The sequence below is a fragment of the Rhamphochromis longiceps genome, linkage group LG3, assembly GCF_057381845.1.
Source record: "Rhamphochromis longiceps isolate RC_006_pf linkage group LG3, R_longiceps_female_GT1.1, whole genome shotgun sequence".
Lineage (NCBI taxonomy): Eukaryota > Metazoa > Chordata > Actinopteri > Cichliformes > Cichlidae > Rhamphochromis > Rhamphochromis longiceps.
In genome coordinates this window covers 22,552,022-22,579,273 of record NC_140559.1, presented here as the reverse complement: position 1 = coordinate 22,579,273, position 27,252 = coordinate 22,552,022, and the positions used below count along the sequence as shown (strand labels likewise).

General features: G+C 40.7%; 1 protein-coding gene and 1 long non-coding RNA gene across 5 annotated transcripts in view; both read left to right on the top strand.

The window, feature by feature from the left end:
- LOC146673448 (uncharacterized) overlaps nt 1-27,252 on the top strand; it is an 83,620-nt gene that overhangs the window by 47,670 nt on the left and 8,698 nt on the right. The window lies entirely within an intron of this gene.
- Nucleotides 948-25,302, top strand: LOC146673450 (uncharacterized). 4 transcript variants are annotated; one of them, XM_085401667.1, is made up of 16 exons: nt 948-1,078; nt 5,627-5,764; nt 5,849-5,950; nt 6,305-6,418; nt 6,514-6,627; nt 8,536-8,614; nt 8,777-8,981; nt 9,129-10,932; nt 12,781-12,954; nt 13,228-13,401; nt 13,682-13,855; nt 14,133-14,306; nt 14,946-15,119; nt 21,517-21,563; nt 21,736-22,269; nt 22,940-25,302. In XM_085401667.1, exons 2-15 carry the CDS (start codon nt 5,676-5,678, stop codon nt 22,263-22,265), a joined length of 3,954 nt encoding a protein of 1,317 aa, XP_085257793.1. In that variant the 5' UTR covers nt 948-1,078; nt 5,627-5,675; the 3' UTR covers nt 22,266-22,269; nt 22,940-25,302. The 4 variants fall into 4 exon arrangements, with proteins under 4 accessions (XP_085257793.1, XP_085257792.1, XP_085257794.1 ...); XM_085401666.1 differs by having other exon boundaries at nt 21,736-25,302; XM_085401668.1 differs by lacking the exon at nt 6,305-6,418 and having other exon boundaries at nt 5,849-5,933; nt 6,611-6,627; nt 21,736-25,302.

Genomic DNA, 27,252 nt, shown 5'->3' with positions numbered 1-27,252 from the left:
TTTGTTTGATTTTATTTCTCATTTCTCATAAGATGAGTAACGGATTCAAAAAGGAGAAGATTCAGTTTAATCAGCTGCAACACGATCTCAGTAATGTAAGTATCGGAAAGTATCCACACAAACCTCTGAATCTCAGCTAAAAGCGCATTTAAACCATTTGTACGATCAGCAAACACAGCAAAAACAACAAACAGTTAAAAGTGCTGTTGTTGTTCCATTAAATGCCCATAAACAAACACAAAGAGCTTCGTTAACACAGATTCATGGCCAACCAAGGAAGCAATACATTTTCTAAAAGCTGAGACCAAACCAGGTTTATTCTCTCGGCTGAAATGATTAAAAAGAGGTATCAGTCATGCAAATCGGCCAATAGAAGCTGAAACAAACATATTAAGCATGTAAATAAAGTAAAATCATTTCTGCTGTTCAATACCTAAGACATTTCAACAGATGGTGCTAAAATGTCCCAAATGGCAAAATGCCTGGCTATCTCATTAATTTATTATTATTCATTAAAAGTGATGTCAATTTCCACTGTTTCCCTTCAGCAGCATCCATATTTGCACAGACAATGTTCATATGTTGATTCCTGGATTTCTGGACTTAAATGTGAAGCGAATCATATTTTGAAAGTGAAAAAAAGTGAAAAAAAAACATAAACAAAACCAAAAATAAATTAGATGAGGAAAAAATCAAGATACTCAAATATCCCAGCCTCAGTAACTTTGACACAATAATATCTGCTGTAATATTTACACCTCTGATGAACTCTCACAAGTGTTAACTTTATTTTGATACCAAGATTGTTTACACAGAGTTCGTAATTGCAGAGAAATGCTCATTTTGGACATGTGACTTTTGAGCAGGAAGCTCAGAAAGCCCCTTGGTGCTTAACATGTTTTAAACTCCGCCTGAGCAGTCAGACGGCATATTTGTAAGTCAGTACATGAAGGTGTGGCACTCTCACAGTGTTCAGGTGTTATGTTACGCCTCCTTCCAGGGAGCAGCTCAACTGTGTGTCCGTGTCCGTGTCCAGGTGTGGAGTGGAGCTTGTTGTTCGTGTGTGTTTGAAGAAACTGTAAGTTTGCTTTGGTTCCTTCTTTAATACTTTGACTGTTTTTTTCTGCTCTGTGATGTTTGGACCTGATGTTCAGCTATTATATCAAGACAAACTTTAGATCACTCTTGTGTTTGAAGACAAATCCACATGAGTATAGATTATTGATTGGCCGGAATCAAACAGTTTGATGAACATTCATTCATGTGACAGTTTCAGCTGCTGCTTACAAATCTGATAACCTGGAGAATTTGGTCCCACACTGACGGCACTGACGAGGAAGATGCTTGTCTTCTAAATCACATGACCACTACTATTTACAGTAAAACTGATGTGATCAGTTTAGCTGAAGGGCAGGTGTGACACAACTATGCTGCAAAGCCTCATTGTTCAGGAGTGAGTCAGTGTGAGAGAGAAAATGATGCGTTTGTTCATTAGGGCAGAGTTTTGAGAAGCTGCAGTTAAAATAAAGAAGATTTGTTTTCATTAAACTGACATTTTTTGTGCTTCAGCTGGAGACACTTTTGATTTGAAAGTGTTTGGAGTATTTGTTGTTTCTGAAACATCAGCTGGAGTAAATATGATCAGGAATGCTTCTATCCTCCCTTGTCTCTTTTTTACATCCTCTGTTTGTGGAAATCTCCCTCCTCTCCTTCCCGCCCCTCTTTCCATCAGAAGTGAAGCGCTGATTTGTTCAAGATAGCAGCTCATTTCTTTTTAAATACAACATACAGAAAATTTGGTCATCAACCAAGCACAATGTGTAAGTTCTGCCTTGTAGTACTTTATGTAGCGGTGATATCTGCAGTAAGCAGGACTGAGCCTAAAGGAGGCATGGGGTGTTCTTGACTATATTTATTTCAAGTGTTTAGTTATATTATTTTTAGGGCTGTCAAAGTTCATGCAATAACACAGATTAATAGTATGTATGTGTATGCATGTGTGAGAATGTATGTGTGTGTGTGTGTGTGTGTGTGTGTGTGTGTGTGTGTGTGTGTGTGTGTGTGTGTGTGTGTGTGTGAGAGTATGAGAATGTGTTTGGGTGTGCGTTTGTGTGACCTCCTGCTCACCAAAAGTGTAATAAAAGCAGGAAGCTTACCACACAAGAAACAGAACTTTCAGATAGGATGTGCCAATAGTAAAACACTTCAGCCTTCCCACCAACAGAGTGGCTGAAGAGGTGGTCAGAGACAAAGGAATGTCTTTGATCCTATGGTTTGAACTATAACTTACAAATTTAAGTAACACAACGACAATATTTAACAATTTGACTCCAACAGGTACTTTTAACGTTTCTTCCGGCAGTAATACACAGACTCAGTCTGTGGATTTATCAGGAAATGCGTGGAAGATGTCGTCCCATCCAGAACAGTTAAATCCTTCCCAAATCAAAAACCCTGGATTAACGGAGATGTTCGCGCGGCACTGGCGGCACGGAACACCGCCTTTGCCTCCGCGAACACATCGGACTACAAACACGCACATTACCAACTCCGGAAGACGATCAAAGCAGCCAAACGTGAGTACAGGGACAGGGTGGAACAACAGTTTGACAACCCTCAGAGTATGTGGCAGGGACTAAACACGATCACAGACTTTAGAGGGAAAACCAGCACACCGCAGACCACGGCCTCTCTGTGTGAGGATCTAAACGTATTCTACGCTAGATTCGACACAGCGAACACCATGAGACCGGACAGTGTGCGCACCGCGGATGACGTCAGTGCGCACACTGTGTCTGAGGAGGATGTGCGGAAGTGCTTCAGGAAGGTGAACGCACGCAAAGCTACTGGTCCGGACGGGATTCCCGGCCGCGTCCTCAGGTCATGCGCGGCTCAGCTGGCTGGAGTGTTCACGCACATCTTCAACCTTTCCCTCTCTCTGTCTGTAGTCCCAGCCTGCTTCAAAATGGCCACCATCGTCCCTGTACCCAAATCCTCCACCATCTCCTCATTGAACGACTGGCGACCTGTAGCCCTGACCCCCATCGTAAGCAAATGCTTCGAGAAGCTGGTCAGGGACTTCATCTACTCTGCACTACCCGACTCACTGGATCCTCTACAGTTTGCATACCGCCACAACAGGTCCACTGATGATGCCATAGCCCTGACACTACACACTGCCCTGTCACACCTGGAGAAGAGAGACACGTATGTGAGGATGCTGTTTGTAGATTACAGCTCAGCATTCAATACCATCGTTCCCTCGAAGCTGGACAGGAAACTGCAGGATCTAGGACTGAGCAGCTCCCTCTGCAGCTGGATCCTTAGCTTCCTGTCTGACAGACGCCAGGTGGTCAGACTGGGCAGCATCACCTCATCCCCCATCACACTGAACACTGGTGCTCCACAGGGGTGTGTACTGAGCCCTCTCCTGTACTCACTCTACACCTACGACTGCACAGCCACTAACAGCTCCAACATCATTGTGAAGTTTGCGGACGACACTACAGTGGTGGGTCTTATCACCAACGGTGATGAGACGGCTTACAGGGAGGAGGTCAGCGCCCTGACCCACTGGTGTCAAGACAACCATCTCACCCTCAACGTCGCAAAGACAAAGGAGTTGATAGTGGACTTCCGGAGGTGCAGAGAAGTACACACCCCCATCACCATCAACGGCGCTGCTGTGGAGAGAGTGAGCAGCTTCCGGTTCCTTGGCGTACACCTGGCTGAGGATCTTACGTGGTCAGTACACACAAACAAAACAGTGAAGAAGGCGCAGCAGCGCCTCTTCTTTCTCAGGAGACTGAAAAGATTCGGCATGAGCCCCCGCATCCTCAGGACCTTCTATCACTGTGCCATTGAGAGCATCCTCACTGGATGCATCACCACCTGGTATGGCAACAGCACCGCCTACAACTGCAAAGCTCTCCAGCGAGTAGTGCGGTGCTCTGAACGGATAATTGGAGGTGAGCTTCCCTCCCTCCAAGACATCTACAGGAAGCGGTGCCTGAGGAAAGCGGGGAGGATCATCAAGGACTCCAGTCACCCCAGCCATAAACTGTTCAGACTGCTTCCATCAGGAAGGAGGTTCTGCAGCATCCGGTCCCGTACCAGCAGACTGAGAGACAGCTTTTTCCATCAGGCCATCAGACTGCTGAACACTTCATAGACACCTCAGCTTCACTACTGGAACTTCAACATTATGCACTCCACACTGTATATAAATGCCACTTGTTTTGCACATATTCAACTCTGTATATTTTATATATTTTATTATTATTATTATTATTATTATTATTATTATTTTATTTTTTTTATTTTTTTTATTTTTATATATATATATATATATATATATATATATATATATATATATATATATATTTACTATTTAATTTGTAAAAATGTGTATACACACACACACACACACACACACGTAGGAAAATATTTAGTATACACATCCAGAAATGCATACACTATTATATATTGTACATATATTTATTAGTTTCAGGTTGGCCATTCTTGTATTTTGCTCGTTTGTGTTGTTGTGTTTGCACATCTCTGTTGCTTGTGGGGCTCGCACACAAGAATTTCACTCGCATGTGCTGTGCCAGTGTGCCTGCACATGTGATGTGACAATAAAAGTGATTTGATTTGATTTGATTTGATTTGATTTGATTTGATAAATATAAACAACGATAGTATTCAGGAAGAAAAAATATTACATATATTTTTTTATTATAACTCTGGTTTTACATGGCCACATTTTACACAACTTAAAAACTGGTATATAGTTTACAGTCCACACTTTTTCCGTCAAATTTTCCGTCTGTCCTGTTCACATCTCCAATGGTTGTCATTAGCGTGTCTTTGCTAGCTTTGCTAGCTACAACACCAGTGTCGGCATATGAGGACGTTGTAATAGCTTGTCAACGGTGTTGATTAGCTGCAGATATAGAAATGTGAATTGCAGTCACCGGTCACTTACTGACTCACACTACAAAATAGCACAAAATGAATTGTTATGTATTCATTTTAATTTCAATTCAGGTTGGATTTTTTGTTGTTGTTGTGTGCAACGCTGATTTTCTGTGCACGTGTCAGCAATGCGCGATTGTGCACGCACACAGCTTAGAGGGAACATTGCTGCTAGGCATTCCCAGCACACCCTCACTACACTACACTGATCAACATATTCACTTTACATTCACTATGCCTTACAAAAACTTGGATACAGCATACGAAAAGCTTGAATCTTTGCCTTTTGCATCCTAACTGTGAAAGTAAAAAAAACTATTTGTTATGTATCATCCACCCGGCTCATGCTCAGTTTTTAATCTGATTTAGTGGTGAGTTCAGAATAATCATACTAGGTGATGTTAACATCCATGTAGATGCTAGAAATGACAGCCTAAACACTGCAATTAAGTTATTATTGAAATCAATTGACTTCTGCCAAAATAAGTGCACCCACCAAATTTTAATTTAACTGTGAGTTTTACACCTGATGCCTTTCCTTAAACTAAATCCTAAGGTGAGTTTCCAAACATCAAATGAGTACTACACAGTGGAGACACCTGATCCTGACAGTCGATGTGCACATGAATGATTTGTATTTTCTCTGCAGGTGAAGGTAGAAAGTGTGTGTGAGCTGATGTGGATGTGAATTCAGCAGCATGGATCAGTGTGAGGACAGAGAGGAGGGAGTCCCTCCCTCTGAAACTACTCTGTGTGGGGAACATGAGAGTCAGACCAAAGCTCAGAGGTGAGATGACCATCTCTAACTGTCCATGACTTTTCTCCATGTCACAGCTCAGCACTCACATCACTGCTCCATCATTATCCACAGGAACCAAACTAGACCTCCACCCATTCGTGTGTCCTTAGAGAGTGACTGGTCTCATGAACGTTTCATTGATTTTAAAGACCAGCAGGTGTCTGCTGCAGAGAGGTGAGCTATTAGTGACATGAACTCCTTGATGTCAATTTGGTATCTGATTTGATGTTGTTTCCTGGCCTCTAAACTGCATCTCAAAGAAGGTCACTGAGTGAGGAATTCCTTTATTCTATAAAAAATGTCCAACATGTACTGCTGCTCATTGGACCATCAATAGTCCTGCACAGTGTAAATGACTGTGTTTACCTCTGGGTGGCGCTCTGTTTTTACCTTACCGTCACTAGTTTAGAGTTTCCTTCTGCTCATGGTCAGCCTGCAAATCAGTTTCTCTTTGGCATGATGAAGGTATTCTAAGTCTTCATCAGCTTCTGTGACTGCAAATGAAAAACACTTTTTCTTCACTTACAGGATCAATGGTAGACCTGAATCTGGACCTGAACCTGAACCTGAATCTGGACCGGCACACACTGTGTTGAATCATGTCATTAATAGATTTCAACAAAAACAGTCATCAAGAAAGATGTAACTTAAAGTCACTATTATAATGTCTAAAATTCTGTCAGCATTTTATGTTATGTGATGAGTCCTTGATTAAAGATTTGTGCTTTAATTATCAGGATTCTTCAGAAACTCAAAACTGAACCTGAACCCAGCCGTGTGTCTTTAGGAAGTGAACGGTCTAAAAGTGAACCCATTAATTTTAAACTCCAGCAGGCATCTGCTGCAGAGAGGTGAGCTGTTAGTAACATGAACTCTTTGACAACAGATTTAACTGCTTGATGTTGTTGGATATAAACTGCAGTGCAAACATGTCATTCCCTCAATCCCATTTAAACTGTCTCTTAAAAACAAGCCTTTGGTTTCTAAGCTATTGAACTTCAGCAAACAGGAAATAATGCTCGTGCTTATGTTTTCTTCCATCAGTCAAATTGTGCTGTATGTTGTAGGACGTTAGAGGAGGTAAGACTAACTTTGCTGCACAGATTTCACTTTTACTCATAAAACTCAGAGCATCATAATGACTCAAACACTGGCTATTATTTTAACTTCTAAAAAGTAAAGTCATTCTCCACTTTTTGCCACGTTTCGGAAAATCCATCAAATAAAAATCAAACTGTAATCAAATCAAATCACTTTTATTGTTACATCACATGTGCAGGTACACTGGTACAGTGTACATCATGTGAGTGAAATTCTTGTGTGCGAGCTTCACAAGCAACAGAGTTGTGCAAAAATACAATAACGTAAAACAAGCAAAATATAAGAATCGCTAAATCTGTGTGTGTGTGTGTATACATATTTTACAAATTAAATAGAGTAAACAATAAAATAAAATATATAAAAATATACAGAGTTGGTTGAGACATGTGCAAAATCTGCTAAAAAAAGGTAAAGTTTTCTCTCTTTGTTTGTGCCTTTTGAATATCAGTTCATCTTCTGCTCACTGAACTGTTGACAGAAAGAGAAATTTGAAGCTTTTTGTTCTAAATGTTTGGAGACTTCCAGCATCCATCTGTCCACACAGGCTGTGCTGTTTGACTTGCTGAGTTATGGTAGCTGGTGGCTGCTGCAGAGTCCACTGCAGATAAACAGCTTAAAGTTAGACAAACTTTTAAGGTGGGCAGGAAACTGAGAAAGCTCTAGAGTAAGATGGCCGACGTGTCAAACAGCTGTCAAGGGCAGCATGTGGTAGTAATGACGACCTGTGTAAAGCTGCTTTGTGTATGTGAGCTTTGGATAAAAGCATTTGGGGGTTTTAATGTTGTGCATTCAGATCAGAGTCATGTTCAGTTGTTGACCCTTGTAGCTCTAAATGAGGCTAGCCAGCAGCTAATGTAGCTCATGCTCAGTGTTGTTGTTTGAGTCTGTAACTGTGCAGCTCTGCTTTTGCAGCCTGTGGGGTTTGTGGTACTTGAAGGGTTCAGTTGTACTGATTGTGTTTGATTTTTGTGCCAGTTTTGATTTCTAGTTGGAGTTGTTAGCTGTAGTCATTTTGAGGCCTTCCTGCTACAACTGCAGCTCCCCATTATTCAGTGTGACACAGTTTCATACTGACCTTAGATGCAACACTGCTGCATCCTTGAGGCTCATTTACAATCAGCTGCAAATGTCTGATCAGGAGGAAATGAGGGTGTGGATAAGGCATTTACAAGCACTGGGAAGTTTTTCCAATCTTTATGAAGAAAGACTGAACTAGAGTTGGTTGAATTTCAGATGCTACATAATGTTCAGATTTCTATCAGACTACTGGTTGGGAGTTCTCCAACATGTAAGATGATACAGCTTAAAATGTGATCAGTGTTATCCAAAACAAACTTGAAGTTATTTAAGGAATAAAGATTTTGGAGTTTTTTTCAATACTAAACAGAACATACTGTCATTAATCACGATATGAATGGTAGGACACTTGAATATGATTTGTATATTTGATTTTTTTGTTCATCATCTTATTGGGAAACTCATACAAGTACAAATGCAAATAAGGCCCTGTGCAGAAATGACTATGCCCACATCTTTCACCCACAAATTCCAACAACCAACAGATGATCTAATTCATGTCAAGATGTGTGTGTTTTTTGTTTGTTTGTTTTATGGTGAAGGCTTTTTTTGTGGATTAAATCTTCATGGCTCCTCCACAGAGTGGACCAGGAGAGCTCAGAGGTTCCCAGTGGTCAGCCTGCCCAGCAGCATCAAACACACCTGGACTCCATATTTATGGTCTGTACATGTACAACAACTACCTTTACATATACTCTGTTCACAGTCATCTCCATGCTGCTCTTTGTAGACCAGTGGATTGCCAGTGTGTCCAACACAGATTTGATGTGTGGCTCCATGATTCCAGTCTGATTAGGTCATTCATAAAGTATTCTGTTCCAGCTGTTGGAGGACAACATCATCACTTTTGTGAAGAACGAGCTGCAGAAGATCCAGAAGGTTCTGAGTCCAGATTACTCAGAATGCTTAGAGAGTAAGAGGGAGGATGATGAGCAGATGAGGAGCAGCAGAGAGGCATTTGTGAAGATCACAGTGGACTTCCTGAGGAGAATGAAGCAGGAGGACCTGGCTGACCGTCTGCAGAGAAGTAAAATGATTTCTCTAAAGATTTAAGCTGCTGGTTATAACATTAACATTAACTAAAATTTCAAGAGATGAACCAACATGTATTTAAAAAGACCACATTCTGATATGGACTATGTAAAAGATGAACTGATATTCTTTCTTTATTCAGAAAGCCTTGCTGAAGTTTGTCATCGTAAACTTAAATCTGAGCTGAAGAAGAAGTTCCAGTGTGTGTTTGAGGGGATCGCTAAAGCAGGAAACCCAACCCTTCTGAATCAGATCTACACAGAGCTCTACATCACAGAGGGAGGGACTGCAGAGGTCAATGATGAACATGAGGTCAGACAGATTGAAAAAGCATCCAGGAAACCAGACAGACCAGAAAGAACAATCAGACAGGACGACATCTTTAAAGCCTCACTTGAAAAAGATGAACCAATCAGAACAGTGCTGACAAAGGGAGTGGCTGGCATTGGGAAAACAGTCTTAACACAGAAATACACTCTCGATTGGGCTGAAGACAAAGCCAACAAGGACATCCGGTTTATATTTCCATTAACTTTCAGAGAGCTGAATGCGCTGAAAGAGGAAACGTTCAGCTTGGTGGAACTTGTTCATCACTTCTTTACTGAAACCAAAGAAGCAGGAATCTGCAGATTTGAAGACTTCCAGGTTCTGTTCATCTTTGATGGTCTGGATGAGTGTCGACTTCCTCTGGACTTCCACAAAACTACAATCTTGACTGACCCTAGAAAGTCCACCTCAGTGGATTTGCTGCTGATAAACCTCATCAGGGGGAAACTGCTTCCATCTGCTCACCTCTGGATAACCACACGACCTGCAGCAGCCAATCAGATCCCTCCACAGTGTGTTGACATTGTGACTGAGGTCAGAGGGTTCACTGACCCACAGAAGGAGGAGTACTTCGGGAAGAGATTCAGAGATGAGGAGCAGGCCAGCAGGATCATCTCCCACATCAAGACATCACGAAGCCTCCACATCATGTGTCACATCCCAGTCTTCTGCTGGATCACTGCTACAGTTCTGGAGGATGTGCTGAAAACCAGAGAGGGAGGACAGCTGCCCAAGACCCTGACTGATATGTACATCCACTTCCTGGTGGTTCAGGCCAAAGTGAAGAAGGTCAAGTATGATGGAGGGGCTGAGAGAGATTCACACTGGAGTCCAGAGAGCAGGAAGATGATTGAGTCTCTGGGGAAACTTGCTTTTGATCAGCTGCATAAAGGAAACCTGATCTTCTATGAATCTGACCTGACAGAGTGTGGCATCGATATCAGAGTAACCTCAGTGTACTCAGGAATGTTCACACAGATCTTTAAAGAGGAGAAAGGACTGTACCAGGACAAGGTGTTCTGCTTCATCCATCTGAGTGTTCAGGAGTTTCTGGCTGCTCTTCATGTCCATCTGACCTTCATCAACTCTGGCATCAATCTGCTGGAAGAACAACAAACAACCTCCAAGAAGTCTAATTTATTTGGGAAAAAAAGAAATTTTAAATCTTTCTACCGGAGTGCTGTGGACAAGGCCTTACAGAGCCCATATGGACAGCTGGACTTGTTCCTCCGCTTCCTCCTGGGTCTTTGTCTTAAGACCAATCAGACTCTCCTACGGGGCCTGTTGCCAAAGACAGGAAATAACTCACGGACCAATCAGAAAACACTCCTGTACATCAAGAAGAAGCTCAGCGAGAACCTGAGTGCAGATAAGAGTATCAATCTGTTCCACTGTCTGAATGAACTGAATGATCGTTCTCTAGTGGAGGAGATCCAACAGTCCCTTAGTTCAGGAAGTCTCTCCACAGATGAACTGTCTCCTGCTCAGTGGTCAGCTCTGGTCTTCATCTTACTGTCATCAGAAAAAGATCTGGATGTGTTTGACTTGAAGAAATACTCTGCTTCAGAGGAGGCTCTTCTGAGGCTGCTGCCAGTGGTCAAAGCCTCCAACAAAGCTCTGTGAGTCATGTGGTTTACTTTTTTTCCCTTCATCCCTTAAATTCAACTTGAAAAAAAAAAATCATGTGCAACCTTAACCTTAAAAAAATGAAGTGAATGATTGTCAACAGTTGCAGACAAATTTTTGGTTTGTTTTTTTGTATATTTTTCACACTTAAATGTTTTGCGTCATTAAACGCATTGCAATATTAGACAAAAATTACTCAAGTAAATCCAAAATTCATTTTTTAAATTATGATGGCTTCTATTTCCTAATAAAATATATCAAAACTTTGTTGGCCCTGTATGCAAAAAGTAATCCAACATGCACTCTTGAAAACTGGCAATGGTGCTTTCACATTACTGTGGAGGAATTTTGAATTAATCTTCTTTGGAGAGTTTTTTTTTTTTTAATTTTATTTGGCCATTAATTGTTTAAGGACACATCCAAAGAGAAAGTGAGGTAAGTGACAGAAGTGATGGAAAGTTAAGTGATAGAAAAGAAAATGCTGTAGGTTACATCAGATACCAGAGAGTTCGCGGGAAACAAAACAGAATTTCAGCTCAGAATTAAACACTCAAAGATTACATCAACTGATGCTTCACAGATAGTTATGAAGAAGGGTGATTGATGAAGAATTCCGTCAAGTCTCTAACTGAGAATGGAGAAAATGAAAAACAAATAAAAGAGACTGTCATAGATATCCAAACTGGTGGCTGGAGACCATGTCCTATTGCAGCAAAATACTGTAATTTCAAACAGGAACAGGTGAAGAGTCACAGGGAGCAGAAGGAACAGATTTCAGCATGAGGTGGTGCAGCGGGCTCAAGGGCCAGTACCAGGGAAGCTTAGGTCCAGGTGGAGGTAATCAGACTAATGAAATTTCCGCTTTTAGTGATGCCGGCAATTGGGCTGTGGAATATGGAGAGTGGGTTCAGTGGAAAACTGATCAGTCATGGAAAACGTCAACTGGAAATATTGTGTGGAAGTTAAATAAACTGAAACTAAAGAGCCACCTGATCATTGTTTGAGGGCCAAGTCATTCACAGACAAACACACACAAGCCACTGTTCTATCGAAATTTTAAATGAATGTTCTCATATGTGGATATATGATATACGATATGATATATATGCCCTTGTAGAGCAAAATCAGGTAAAAAGATAATTCTTTGTTTTTACATTCATCAGGTCCCAATCAGCCCAAATAGCAAATAGAAATTAAAAATGCATGGCATCAAAGAGTTTGGGTCTTAGGAGGTTAACCAGCTTAAAAAACTACCACTGATGTAGATTGCCTAGTAGGAAGACAAATATCATTCCAAAGCTTTGAGGCCACAATCGAGACTGTTTGGTCTCTTCTAAGATTCAGCCATGATTTAGGAACTGAGAGCAACAGCTGCTCAGCTGACCAGAGTAAACGAGGGGGGACATAGTGCTTCAGCAGATCGGACAAATATACAGACTCCAGACCAATTAAGGATTTAAAAAACAGTAAAAGGATTTTAAAATAGATTCTAAATTCAGTTGGAAGCCAGTCTAAGGAGGCCAGAACAAGACAAATGTATACAAATGTATGCTAACGGTTTCAGATTTTCATTTGCTTAAAATTTTGAAAACCATGTATCATTTTCGTACCGCTTCACAATTATGTGCAACTTTGTGTTGGTCTATAACAGAAAATCTTGATAAAAAAGATATAAGTTTGTGGTTGTAATTCGAGAGCGTTACATTGGTTTCATCTGAGCAATTTTTCTATTTGTTCCCGACTTAACTATGAATTGTACTGCATAATAGATTTTGTTTTTGTTATTTAAGTTAAACATTAAAATTGTTTGAAGTTGTTTTTTTTAACTGTTTGTTTTCCAGGTTTAGTGAATGTTTCCTCTCAGAGAAAAGCTGTGAAGCTCTGTCCTCAGTCCTCAGCTCCCAGTCGTCTAGTTTGAGAGAGCTGGATGCAAGCAACAACAACCTGCAGGATTCGGGGGTGAAGCTTCTGTCTGTTGGACTACAGAGTCCACACTGTACACTGGAAACTCTGAGGTCAGATAAAAGGATAGTTATTTTTCATCAAATTATAATGAAACAATTAAAACTCAGCTAATAAAGGTCAAATTAATCTACTTGGTTTTGTAATTCAGTAATTTGTATTATTTCTCTTTCAAGTAAATTGCCAAATTTCTAATGTGTAAAATTAGATGATCGCAATTCTTGCTGCCTCTGAAATGACAATGAATATGGCTAAATGTACTAATTTTTTCACTGAACTATTGGTACATTTTGCATCCAGTCTTTTTGTTTTCTTTATTTTTCAAGACTGGGTGGCTGTTCCCTCTCAGAGAAAAGCTGTGAATATCTGTCCTCGGTTCTTAGCTCTCCGTTCTCTAGCATGAGAGTGCTGGACCTGAATAACAACAACCTCCAGGATTCAGGAGTGAAGCTTCTGTTAGCTGCATTGCTAAATCCAAGTTGTATGCTGCAAACTCTGAGGTCAGATCAAATAATTTTTTTATTTTTCATCAAATTATATAATTTCCTGTTTTATAAAAAGCACAGCAAATAATGGTCACCATCAGCAATCCGTTGGTGTAGTTTTGTATTTTTCACAAGTTCTAAATACTAAATTAACACATTTCTGTGTTTAAAATAAAGAAGTAATAATTCAAGCCTGTCCTGAAATAATAGTAACTATTATCAAATCTAATAAGTCATCATTGCACCACCAATACACTTTAATTTCATTGTTTTTGTTTTTGTGTTCATTTTTTAGACTGAGTGCCTGTAACCTCTCAGAGAGAAGCTGTGAAGCTCTGTCCTCAGTCCTCAGCTCCCAGTCATCTAGTTTGAGAGAGCTGGATGCAAACAACAACAACCTGCAGGATTCAGGAGTGAAGCTTCTTTCTGTTGGACTACAGAGTCCACATTGTGCACTGGAAACTTTGAGGTCAAATCAAGGACTGTTTATTTTTTATCAAATGAAATTATTATTATTTTTTTAAAAAAAAATCATAGTTACTAATGATCAGTTTCATCATTTGTATTTTATTATTTGTCTTTATTTATTAATCACTTTAAATTGCCGCAGTTATGATGTGTTTGAAATAAAGGAATAACAATTCCAGCTAGATATGAAAGATTATTATTATTATAAAACTCCCAACTCCTTAGTACTCTATCAATTCACTTTAACCCATTTTTGGTCTTTTGCTCTCTATTTCTAGACTGATTGGCTGTAACCTCACAAAGAAAAGCTGTGAAAGTCTGTCTTCAATTCTTAGCTCCCAGCCCTGCAGTCTAAGAGTGCTGGATCTAAGTGATAACAACCTACATGACTCAGGAGTGAATGTTCTGTCTGCTGGAGTGAAAAGTCCATACTGTAAACTAGAAACTCTCAGGTCAGGATTAAATCACTTCCACTCAGTATTGCATTACCAAATGAATTACTAACGCTTATAGAATTGTCAGATATTTTAGTTTCCCTTTGTTAGAGTCTAATAAGACTCTGAACTGTCTGTAAAGCTTCACCAAGCCAAACAAAAACAGCAGTGTGCTCCAGCAGATGTGACTTTTTTTTGTTGTTGCAAGCTGCCACATGTCAAGACATTCTATGAGCATTATGGATCCTTTAAAATGGTTAATGGCCTGCATTTGTATAGCACTTTTCTAGTCCCTAAGGACCCCAAAGCGCTTTACACTACATTCAGTCATTCACCCATTCACACACACTGGTGATGGCAAGCTACGTTGTAGCCACAGCCACCCTGGGGCGCACTGACAGAGCGAGGCTGCCGGACACTGGCGCCACCGGGCCCTCTGACCACCACCAGTAGGCAAACATGGGGTTAGTATCTTGCCCAAGGATACTTGGCATGCAGCCAGGAGGCAGCCTGGGATCAAACCACCGACCTTCTGATTAGTGGCTGACCTGCTCTGCCACCTGAGCTACAGCAACCACCATTTAGTTTTAGTCTTCATCTTTCACATCCTTCCCTCCTATGAAGTGTTCAAAGATAGATTGTTTTGTGTGTCTGCAGTCTGTCAGGCTGCCTGATCACAGAGGAAGGCTGTACTTCTCTGGCCACAGCTCTGAGCTCCAACCCCTCCTATCTGAGAGAGCTGGACCTGAGCTACAATCATCCAGGTCACTCGGAAATGAAGCTCTTTTCGGCTGGACGGAAGGCTCCACGCTGGAGACTGGACACTCTGAGGTATTGAGAGAATGTCTGATAGAGGTGGAAGAGCTGGAAACATTTCCTGTGTCCGTCACTCTTTGTTTGTTTTCATATGGATGTAACATGAATAATAACACTGAAGAAAATTTTTCAGGAACAGAAACACTAATCTATCTGAATGATTAAGATATTAATGTAGGGGAGTTTACAAGGAGACATTTTTCACCAACAATAACTGTCTTTTGCTCTTCACATATTCACAATTTGCATAGATATCTGCATGTTTATACTAGTTCAGTCATTTTTAAGAAAAACCGTCTTCTGTTCGACCTGATTCACATTAGATTAATCTCCCTACAGAATCATTTCTCTGACGAGGTCTGCCTAGCTTCGTAAAATGACTGGAAGCAGGGGAAGTTGTTTACCTAGCTTGACCAAAAGTTGAAAAATGAATCATTTGTAAAGTGTTAATAAAGCTAACTCTAGTTGAACCTAAAAAGAACAGGATAATGATAAGTGTTATTGTAAATTTAATTAAGATAATTAACTTGTTTGATGACCTTATGCAGGTTTATGAAACACAGAGTGAGTGAGATAAAGAGTGATGGTGGAGATGGACTACATACACAGGAGCCTGATTGTAAAATGCTCTGAATTAAATGCTGAGGATTAAAAAAATTAATTCCAGGTGAGGAAGTGATGAAAAGAAGCCTTAAATAGCCAAAAGGAAAAACTACAAAATCGGTAAACACAAGGTGGGAACAATTCAATTTTATTTATATAGCGCCAAATCACAACAACAGTCACCTCAAGGTGCTTTGTATTGTAAGGTAGACACTACAATAATACAAAATACAAAACCCCAACAATCATATGACCCCCTATGAGCAGCACTTTGGCGACAGTGGGAAAGAAAAAACTCCCTTTTAACAGGAAGAAGCCTCTGGCAGAGCCAGGCTCACGGAGGGGCGGGGCCATCTGCTGCGACCGGTTGGGGTGAGAGAAGGAAAACAGGATAAAGACATGCTTTGGAAGAGAGACAGAGATTAATAACAGATATGATTCAATGCAGAGAGGTCTGTTAATACATAGTGAGTGAGAAAGGTGACTGGAAAGGAAAAACTCAATGCATCATGGGAATCCCCCGGCAGCCTACGTCTATTGCAGCATAACTAAGGGAGGATTCAGGGTCACCTGAATTAGAGATAGTGTCTGTCTCCTGAATCCAAACTGGAAGCTGGTTCCACAGAAGAGGGGCCTGAAAACTGAAGGCTCTCCCTCCCATTCTACTTTTAAATACTCTAGGAACAACAAGTAGGCCTGCAGAGTGAGAGCGAAGTGCTCTAATAGGGTGATATGGTACTACAAGGTCATTAAGATAAGATTATTTAAGACCTTGTATGTGAGGAGCAGGATTTTGAATTCAATTCTGGATTTAACAGGAAGCCAATGAAGGGAAGCCAAAACAGGAGAAATATGGTCTCTCTTTCTAGTCCCTGTCAGGACTCTTGCTGCAGCATTTTGGATTAGCTGAAGGCTTTTCAGGGAGTTTTTAGGACATCCTGATAATAATGAATTACAGTAGTCCAGCTTGGAAGTAATAAATGCATGAACTAGTTTTTCAGCGTCACTCTGAGACAGGATATTTCTAATTTTAGAGATGTTGCGCAAATGGAAGAAAGCAGTCTTACATATTTGTTTAATATGTGCGTTGAAGGACATATCCTGGTCAAAAATAACTCCAAGGTTCCTCACAGCATTACTGGAGGCCAAGGTAATGCCATCCAGAGTAAGAGTCTGGTTAGATAACATATTTCTAAGATTTTCGGGGCCGAGTACAATAACCTCAGTTTTATCTGAATTAAGAAGCAGAAAGTTAGCGGCCATCCAGATTTTTATGTCTTTAAGACATTCCTGCAGTTTAACTAATTAACCTTGTGCACGAGAAAATGCTAACTTCCTGGTTTGAGACCGGATGTGGGGTTGTACATTTCCGGTAGCTTTACTTTGCGGTCAATCGCTACTCCGAAGATATACTCCAAAATCATGTCCAAAACTCGAAAACGGAAAGATCGCGTTAAGTTACAAAGAGGAGAAGGTGGGAACACTCACCACTGTTGTGTCATAAAAAAATCTAATGATCAATTTTGAGTTTAAAGAGTTTAGATCGATCAGTTGTTTACATCACTCAACACAAGCAGAACTGCATTACTGCAGCAGAAGACACATCATCGTCCACATTCAGAAGCATATCTCTGTATAGTGACTGGTCTTATGATTTAAACAGGCAAATGTTCAGCATTCAAACTACAGGTGAAGAATAGTCAAACCAGATGTTTCCGCCGTTATGTCGAGATCAGCTATTCAAGTACACACCTACACAGCATGTTAACAAACCGTGAAAAAAGCCACACAAAAAATGAATGATTGCTGGTAACGGTTTCTATACATTAGTATTTACGAAGGGTATGTTGTGACTTACCTTAAAAATTACAGCGGTCCCTCGCTATAACGTGGTTCACCTTTCACCTCGCTGTTTCGCAGATTTTTTAGTGCAAGTTTGCATGCTTTTTTTTACGTCACATTGTGTCCTGCGTCCTGATCGCTGCAGACAATCTCCTCCGTGACGTCTCTCCTGTACAGTACAGAATCGCTGCATCGATCGCTAGTAGTGTGACTCTGAAGTGCAGTACTGTATGTCCACGATGTCCACGAAATGCTTTGCACCGTCAAAAAATAAAATTGGCTACTTGATTTCACCTATCGCTGGTTATTTTTAGAACATAACACCCATGATAAATGAGGGACAGCTGAGAAATATAACATTTGAATCCATTTTCTCTTTTGCCCTGAGGCGCGGGGAAAAATATCACAAGTCGATGAACATCATTTACAGATATATTGGGTAAATGCCCAAAACATCTTTAGAAATGTAAATCGCCGCTTGATTCATTCACTTGCTTAACTTGTTTTGGACCGTAAACCAGCCGCGAATAGGACACCGGAAACAAAGCTCCCCACAGGAGTTTCCGCACCGGAAGTAGCATATGCTAACGTGCACATAGTCAATTGGTGTGTGTTATCTGGCTTCATGGATAGATAAAGCTGGGTGTCATCTGCATAGCAGTGAAAATTTATGCAATGTCTTCTAATGATGCTGCCTAAGGGAAGCATGTATAATGTAAACAGAATTGGTCCTAGCACTGAACCCTGTGGAACTCCATAATTAACCTCAGTGTGTGAAGAGGACTCTCCATTTACATGTACAAATTGGAGTCTATTAAATAGATCTGATACATTACAGTACCTGTAATGCCTACAGCATGTTCTAATCGCTCTAATAGGATATTATGGTCAACAGTATCGAATGCTACACTAAGGTTTAGCAGGACAAGCACAGAGATGAGTCCACTGTCAGAGGCCATAAGAAAATCATTTGTAACTTTCACTAAAGCTGTTTCTGTGCTGTGATGAGCTCTGAAACCTGACTGAAACTCTTCAAATAAACCATTCCTCTGCAGATGATCTGTTAGCTGTTTGACAACTACTCTTTCAAGGATTTTTGATATGAAAGGAAAGTTGGAGATTGGCCTATAATTAGCTAAGACAGCTGAGACTAGGGATGGCTTTTTAAGTAAAGGTTTAACTACAGCCGATTATTAGAGATTGCGCGTATATAAAACATGTCCCCGGCTCCGAACCATAGTACAGGGACCTCTGGGTAATATATAGGCTTCCGTGTCAGGGTCGTAGCCATAAAAACTAGCTTTACTGTGTTGTCTAGAGAGAGGCGTTGAAAGGCTGCTCCAGTGGAACTTGTTGTTTTGGAGGAAAACACGAACACAGTGTACAGTCGAGTCTTAATAGCTTACTTATGACTGGGCTCGTCAGGCACTCTTTTTGGCTGCAGTGGTTATTATTATTTTTACATGCTTCATACATTCTATGCTATGCTATGTAGTGTTAATTATAATTATATTTTTTTTTTTTTTTTTTTTTTTTTTTTTGTGTCCCGTTTGGATCTATAGCCATCAGAATTGTTGTCTTGAGGCCAAGAAAGATGCCAAGCGGATTTATTTTACCAAGTGGATCATCATGGCCTTGCCATATTGGTCCATTTGGTTGACCTTTATTATAATTATGAATTTATTTTATTTTCAGTTACAAACGGGACAGACATGACTGTGGGATAGGACAGGGGGAAAGAATGAAAGAAAGAGAGGGAGAGAAAGAAAACCAAAGGGGAGAAGAGACGGTGAGAAGGGGGGGGAGAAAGAAAGAAAACAAAACAAAACTCCTGGGTCACCTGTATGGAGAAAAAACAAAAAACAAAAAACAAAAAAACAGAGGAGACAGCAAACAACAAAGAGCAACATAATAATAGAAAAAAAAGCACCATCACAATAAACTAGCTAGTCATAGATATCAATAGTTACTAAATAATAGACGATATTGTTCAGCACGCAAGATAGACAGCGCACAGTGTGCTTTGAGGCAGCAGCCAAGAAAGCTTTAGTCCGCGTCTGTGAATACCCATGTGTACACCTGTGTGCATACCTGTGTGGATCAGCATGCTTGCATTCCAAAGGTTTCTCCATGTAATGATCTGCTAGGGAGTGTGGGGAGCCACAGCCCTGTCCTTTATGGTATCAAGCAGGTATGGAGGAGATCAAAACTCCAGACATCCAGAGGCCCCCAGAACACAAGAGACCAAGGAAGACCCACAGAGGGGCAGCTGCGCCACTGTCCCAGTAAGAGCTGAGGAGAGTCCCAGATGAGGGCTCATTCAGCAGCCGCGGAGCAGAAGCCAGGGGGAGTTGCAGTGACGCGCCCGTGAGCTCCGCCGGCAGCCAGCTAATTAATTATAATTTTTGAATAATAATTAAAAAAAATATTTCATCACATCATTATGTGGGCTGCAAGTAGAGGTGACATGGACGTTGTTTGGGTTTCCACTAGAGCAGGGCGATATGACCAAAAATATTTATCACGATATACATTTGAAAATTTGCAATAACGATATAACTGACGATATAATTGATGCTAGACAAAATACTTTACAACTCCACAACTTTATTATTGCAAAAAACCCCATCAATGTATTTTCACTTAAACAAGCAGCTGTTTTTTATGTGCATTAAAGTTATATAAAAAAATAACAGTGCAAATGAAAATTCCTTGCTGACAGTTTAACTACAAGGCATTTCCAGTGGAAATTGGCCGACATATCCTCAGCATAACCATGTATAATATCCACAAAACTTAAAAAGAGGTTACACACACACAATACAGTAATATTATGTTGAAGCACAGTACGTATCACTCCGCAAGGCTCCTGCCTACGATAGCTGTAATGCTCTGACAATCCATCAAGCGGTGCGAGTTCGTAGCTTAGCAAAGTCGCACTAAAATATTTGACAGATTTTCGAGCGCCATGTATGACATAAAATCGTTTCGAGGTCAGTAAACACAACCAGAATTCATACATAAGGCACACGGGATTATAAGGGGCTCCGTCGATTTTCAGAAAAATCAAGGGATTGATTTTAAGTGTGCCATATTTTCCTAAAAACACGGTAATAACAACGGCCCGCTAGTGTAACATATGTGTTAAATACTTGTGAATTTCACCCAAAACACATTTTTTTTGGATTAAATATGTCATTTTTGCATCTCGGTCTCCTACCTGTGTGATCTGAGTCTGTGTGCGTTCGAGTGTGTGCGCGCTGCGTGGTGACGTAGGCGCGTGCATTTGTGCCCCGGTCACAGCTCCTTTCAGCATGGCCGGGGGAGAGGTGTACTGGCAGGCGCGTGACACACACAGATCAGACACATATTTCTGTGTTGCAGATGTGCAGTAAAGAGCCAAAGACCCAGTACTGTCTCCTGCCTCTTACTTTCACGCCAGAACACAACGCAGCAACAACAGGTGTAACACTTGAACGGGTTACACTAGCATGCTCCACCAAAAATAGTGCTTTGTTGTGTATCTGACGGACGAAAGCCAAACCAGTTCCACACCACTGAAGTTGCAGCATTTTTACAAACCAATTCTGGTTCATTTGTTTCATTCAATGATCCGCTTTCGCTCTCCTAATTCTCTGTCGCCGCCATGCTTTTTCCGAAATGTGCGTATGAAAACAAAGGCATGCGCGTTTTACCCATATTCTGTTGCGATATTTCATTTTCTTATTGTTGCCCAATGTTATACCGGTATTACCGTGAATGGTATGATATGGCCCTGCCCTAGTTTCCACTGGCGTGGAATTACCAAAATTAGAGAGGGCATAGCCTAACATATGAAACAGGAAAAGACCACAGTGTTGAACTGCTCCTTTATCAGTGTCTAACAGTGTGTGTATGACAGCCATGTAATGTCCATGTGTTCATGCTGAAAGAGACTGTGCTGGTCTGACCCTCCTCCTCCTTTCAGGGTGGAGCCTGCTGGAGTCCGATGGTTGAGACCTGGTCTGAGGAAGTGTAAGTGTGTTTTTAATGTGATTCATGAAAACAAAGCAGCACACATTCAACCATCTTCAAATTGTCACATCACTCATTCACATCTCTGGTGTCAGGAGTCATCAAAGTGTCAATCAATGAACAGATGATGGATCAATAACTGCAGCTGGATTGTGTTTGTTCTCTCCATCAGATTTCTGTCAACTCACAATCGACACAAACACAGTACACACAAACCTCAAACTGTCTGACAACAACAGGAAGGTGACACATGCTGAGGAGGTTCAGTCATATCCTGATCATCCAGACAGATTTGATGTTTATGAACAGCTGCTGTGTAGAGATGGTCTGACTGGTCGCTCTTACTGGGAGGTCGAGTGGACAGGAGACGTTGAGATATCAGTGAGTTCCAGAAGAATCAGAAGGAAAGGAGACAGTACTGACTGTTTGTTTGGATGGAACGATCAGTCCTGGAGTCTCATCTGCTCTGATGATCGTCCTCGTTCTGTCAGGCAAAATAAGACAGAAAAACCCATCACCTCCTCGTCCTACTCTGTCTCTAACAGAGTAGCGGTGTATGTGGACTGTCCTGCTGGCACTCTGTCCTTCTACAGAGTCTCCTCTGACACTCTGATCCACCTCCACACCTTCAACACCACATTCACTGAAACTCTCTATCCTGGGTTTTGGTTCAGATCTCCTGGTTCGTCAGTGTGTCTGTGATGAGGTGAGTGTAAAGAAAGTCCTCCTGTTGGAGAAACACTCTGACTGTTGAGTAGAAAAGAGCGTGTGCAAACAGCGTGTAACTATTGCAGTGTTTAAAGTGTGTTAGATGGAGGAGTTGTACAGGGTGATGGCCGTGGGCAAGAATGATTTCCTGTGTCGTTCAGTGGTGCTGGAGTGGGTGGGAGGTATTATCCAACATTGTCTTTATCTTGGACAACATCTGCCTCTCAGACACCACTATAAGGGAGTCCAGCGCGATCCCCACAACATTACTGGCCTCAATCTGCTGCCCCAGCATGTAACAGCATAGAGGATAGTACTGGCCACAACAGATAAAACAAGATAAGCGTTTGAGCAGTTATGATATCAGGGACAATCTAGACATGTGTGACAATACTGAACATGTCACACGACACACCTTAGATGTCATGAATGATCCACTCTCAGTGCAGACTGAGAGTGGATCATTCATGGCTTCAACATGTTGAAATGAGCGTTGAAGAAACATTCAGTGAAGTAAAGTTTCCTTCATAGGATTCATGTGAGCACCAGATGAACTTTACAAAGAATCAGTGGATTTATCTTCTGTTTGAGAACAACTTTTAGCACTTAGAGCCATCTTAAGTCAATTTTTTCCACTTCTCACTCACTAACTTCTCATATGATTTCAGATCCCTGCTGTCCCCCACCTGCCCTGTAGGTGGCCTCAATGTGTTCCCACTGTCAAGAAAACAAAGAAAAAACAATAACAACAAACAGAATGAAATGACCTGAAATCACTTCAATCTGATGTTTAATGAAAACAGTTCAAAGTCAGCAGATCAAATGTTCAAACCGGAAATTTCTCTGATTGTTGAAAAGTTATTTTTTGATTTTTGATGCTAGCAACATGTTTCAAATATTTGGCTCAGGGCTAACAAAAGGCTGCATCCTCATTGGCCAACCTGCCCATGAACCCTTACTATAACCCAGACACTACCATATGCATGTTTGGATATTAACCCACATAGCAGACAGGTCTGGCCTGGATCTGGTGTCAAGCCAGCACTGCTGGCTGACTTCTGGCATGATAAGTGATATGTCATCCATATATGGGCCAGGCCTGGTGTAGATAAACCGTTTATGTGATGGCATGTCACATCTGGCCCGATTGTGGTTTGGTTTATGTTGCCCAGCTTCATAGAAAACAGGTCTGGCCCAAATCCGGCATCAAGCTGGCACTTCTCACTGTCTGGTGTCATGGCAAAGTATATGTCAACCAGATGTGGGCCAGGTCTGGCTATGATGGCACTAGTTATGTTCCTAATTTCCTATTTTAGTTAGAAGACCCAAATGCCATGTTGCAATACTACTTTGCTTTTTTGAGAAGATATTTATTACCAGATATAAACCAGAGTGAATCCTCTCACTGCTCGTGGTGTATCGTTGGTGTTTTGTGTATTTGATAGTGACAGAGATTGGAAATTTAATGAACTGCTTCTACATCCATGCAGTCTGGCATAAAAGGTAGATTTCCATCTCTACAGGAACATTTTGACATAATCACTCCCAACAAAACTGTCAGTGATGTTACTACTTATGTTTTATATTTGCAATGCAATGTACTGTAATAATAAGGGATGATGAATAAGGAAATGTGTTTGGTGATAATCTATGACAGATGTATTAAATTTTATCTGGAGTGCAGTTTGTTACCTGCAGTTAAATGGCAGCACTTACAGCCTCTAGTATTTTTGAGTATGATGCTTTAAACTTGGTACAGCTATGTTTTTAGGCCCTTTCTCCTATCATTCCTTGCCGGACCTCTTAAGTTCCACCAGGTTAATTGAGAGCATTAGTGCACAGCCACTGAATCTCAGTGAGATTTTACCTGGATAAATAAATGATTAATGATATATATAGATTTTTTTTTTTTAAAAAGGACATTCACAGATTGGTCCCAAAACCACTCCCTTGATATCTTTTGCAAGTCATTCAGTTCCCTTTTGACAAACTGTAGACAGACTATCATGTGTCTTTTCCTGAGGTGTGGCTTCCATCTGACCACTCTACCATACAGGCCTTGCTGGTGGAGAGCTTCAGAAATAGTTGTCCTTCTGGAAATCTCTTTTCTCTCCATAGAGCAAGGCTGGAGCTCTGTCAGAGTGACCATTGGATTCTTGGTCACCTACACTCAGCTCATCTTCTACCATTGCTCACATTGGTTTGGCAGTCAGCTCTAGGAAGAATCCTTCCAGACTTCTTCTATTCACAGATGATGGCAACTGCTGTGCTCTCTGGGTCTTTCAGTGCTGCAGAAATTTCTTTACTCTTCCCCAGATTTTTTTCCTAGATACAGTTCTGTCTCAGCAGTCTACATAATTAATACTGTAATTCCTTGGACTTCATGGCATGGTTTGTGCTCTGGCATGCACCGTCAACTATATGATCTTATCAAATCCTAAGTTATAAAAAATCATCACCAATCAAATGAATTTTCCACAGGTGGACTCTTATCAAGTTGGGAAAGATCTGAGAAATGATCAATAGATGCACCAAAACAGGATGCATGTGAGCTCAGTTTTTAGTGCCACAGCAAAGGCTTTACATACTCACCTGTGAACAATTAAATGAATCCATTTTGTAATAAGGCTGTAACATGACAATATGTGGAACAAGCGAAGTGCTTTGAATTCTTTCTAGATGCTCTGTGTTTTTTTTTGTTTTTTTTTTATCACTTTTAAAATGTTTAAAATTGTTTTTTATATATGTGTTTGGTTAAAGTATAAGAATGTACAAGATTTGACAGACATTTGTCAGCAAAATTCAGTCTGTGACCAACAAATATTTAAGTATTGTGTGACTAAAAAGAAAAGTACATGTACAGCAAACATATTAAATATGTGTTTATTATTTCCTCAACCTGCATTTTATAGTTATCTCTGTGTTGCAGCGCCACTCTGTGGAACGATGATGAACTTCAGTTAAAGCTTACTTCAAATCTCAAAGGTTGATGTTGGACAGCAACAGACAATTAAATAATCAATAAAATATATTCATGTGTTTAAACTCAGACTTTTCCTATGGTCTAATCATATTTGACTCAGAGGTTTTTTGGGGGTTTTTTTTTAATTTTTTTTATTTTTTTAACGGTCACCATCAGCTCACAGTGAAGCAGATCAAAAGTAGATACAAGCACCAACATGTTTGCTTGTCCAACAAAATAAAAAAGCAAAACACAGACACAAACCACGCTTTATTTATATTAATTAAGTGGATCAAAACACATCAAAAACATCACTCACCACAGGCCATAGTTATCAATGACTATAAAGTCATGTATACACTGTCTTACTATGGAACTTGCAAATGAATCCAACCTTAACCACACAGAAGCAGTCCACCAAATCATCAAGCAATGTAACTGGCAACCCATACACCTGAACAAGAAACTCTGGCTAGTTCTAAAACTGGATTGTGGCAAAGAAAAGCAGAATAAATGCAGTTTATGTCCTCGTCATGTAACCCACGACCTGATCTTTATCCTCTCAAGAATATTTGAGGGTGCCTCAGAGTTTGCCCAACCAGTCTTTAAGTGTTTTATGGAACTGAAGAAAGCATTTGACCGTGTCCATCGAGGTATCCCAACTGCTGTGGGAGTATGGCGTGTCAGCGTTCTGTTCATAGTTTTTATGGAATATTTAAGTGTAGCCAGTGTTGAAGGGTCTTCATTTTGGTGGCCTGAAAATATCAGTATATCTTTTGCTCATTATCTCTTGGTCTTGTGTGTTTTTGTGGCAGCTTTAAGTCACAGTGCTTTACTTTGACAAAAAATTAAAAATGAAATAAAATTCAAAGATTAGTAAATTATATCTAGCAGTGACACTGAGGTTTCCTCCCACAACGACATGTCAATGGAAAATGGAACCATGTTTCTGAGATCTTGCTCTATTTTGAGTTTTACGGGCTTTTTTAATACAAACTTGATTGAAACGTGTGTCTTGTATAAAAATTGAAGATGAGCAGATGTGTAAGAGAGAGACAGGTTCATGGGTTTGTCGGCTGTTTGTGTGGAGTTGTTCTTTATGTTCACCTCACATCAACCTGAGTGTCATTTCTCTTTAGTTCTGATCTCACTGCTGAGCTGCACAACAAACAAAGGTCAGTAACCTTCTTCTGTCACAGTTTAAACCTGATAAATGCTCACTGATATAACCTGATTGTGTTCATGTTTCACAGTGTAAAGTACAACAGATCATTGGTTTTTCATTGTAACCCTCACAGCTCGTCTGACTGTGAGTCCCAGCAGCTCTCAGTTCTTTAAAGGAGACTTTGTGTCTCTGAGCTGTGAGGAGGACGACAGCTCTGCTGGATGGACTCTGAGGAGAAACACAAGCAAAAAAACAGAGGACTCAGAGTGGAGATGGGTGGGGAAGATGGTCTGGTTCTTCGTGTAACATCAGCTACATTTTTACAGTTGACAGTGGAGTTTACTGGTGTGAGTCCAGAGAGGGTCCCATCAGTAACATGGTTAACCTGACAGTCACTGGTAAGCTGAGTGTGTGGAGTTAGTGTTGATGAAGCTGTGTGTAAATGGATGAAATGCTGTAGTTTGTCTCTGTGTTGAGGTGGATCAGTGATCCTGCAGAGTCCTGTCCTCCCTGTGATGGAGGGAGATGACGTCACTCTGCTCTGTAAAACAAAGACCACTCCCTTGACTCTGATCTCTCAGGTTGGACCTTCGATTAGGATAATACATTCTACAATCTTCATAAAATGTATATATATTTTATTAATATCCATCCATCCATTCCCTTTTCAGGGTCGCCCTGTGACCTTTTTAAGGTTTTTTGTATAATTATGTGTGTGCAATTTCTTTAGCGCAGCATACTGATCCCATGGATGATTAATATATCTTTTACTGCCAAGAGCTGAAACCACTGCAGTAACATTTTTTTTTAAGTTGAGGAATCAGCCAGTCGATGTCAAAGCAGCAGGAAACGGG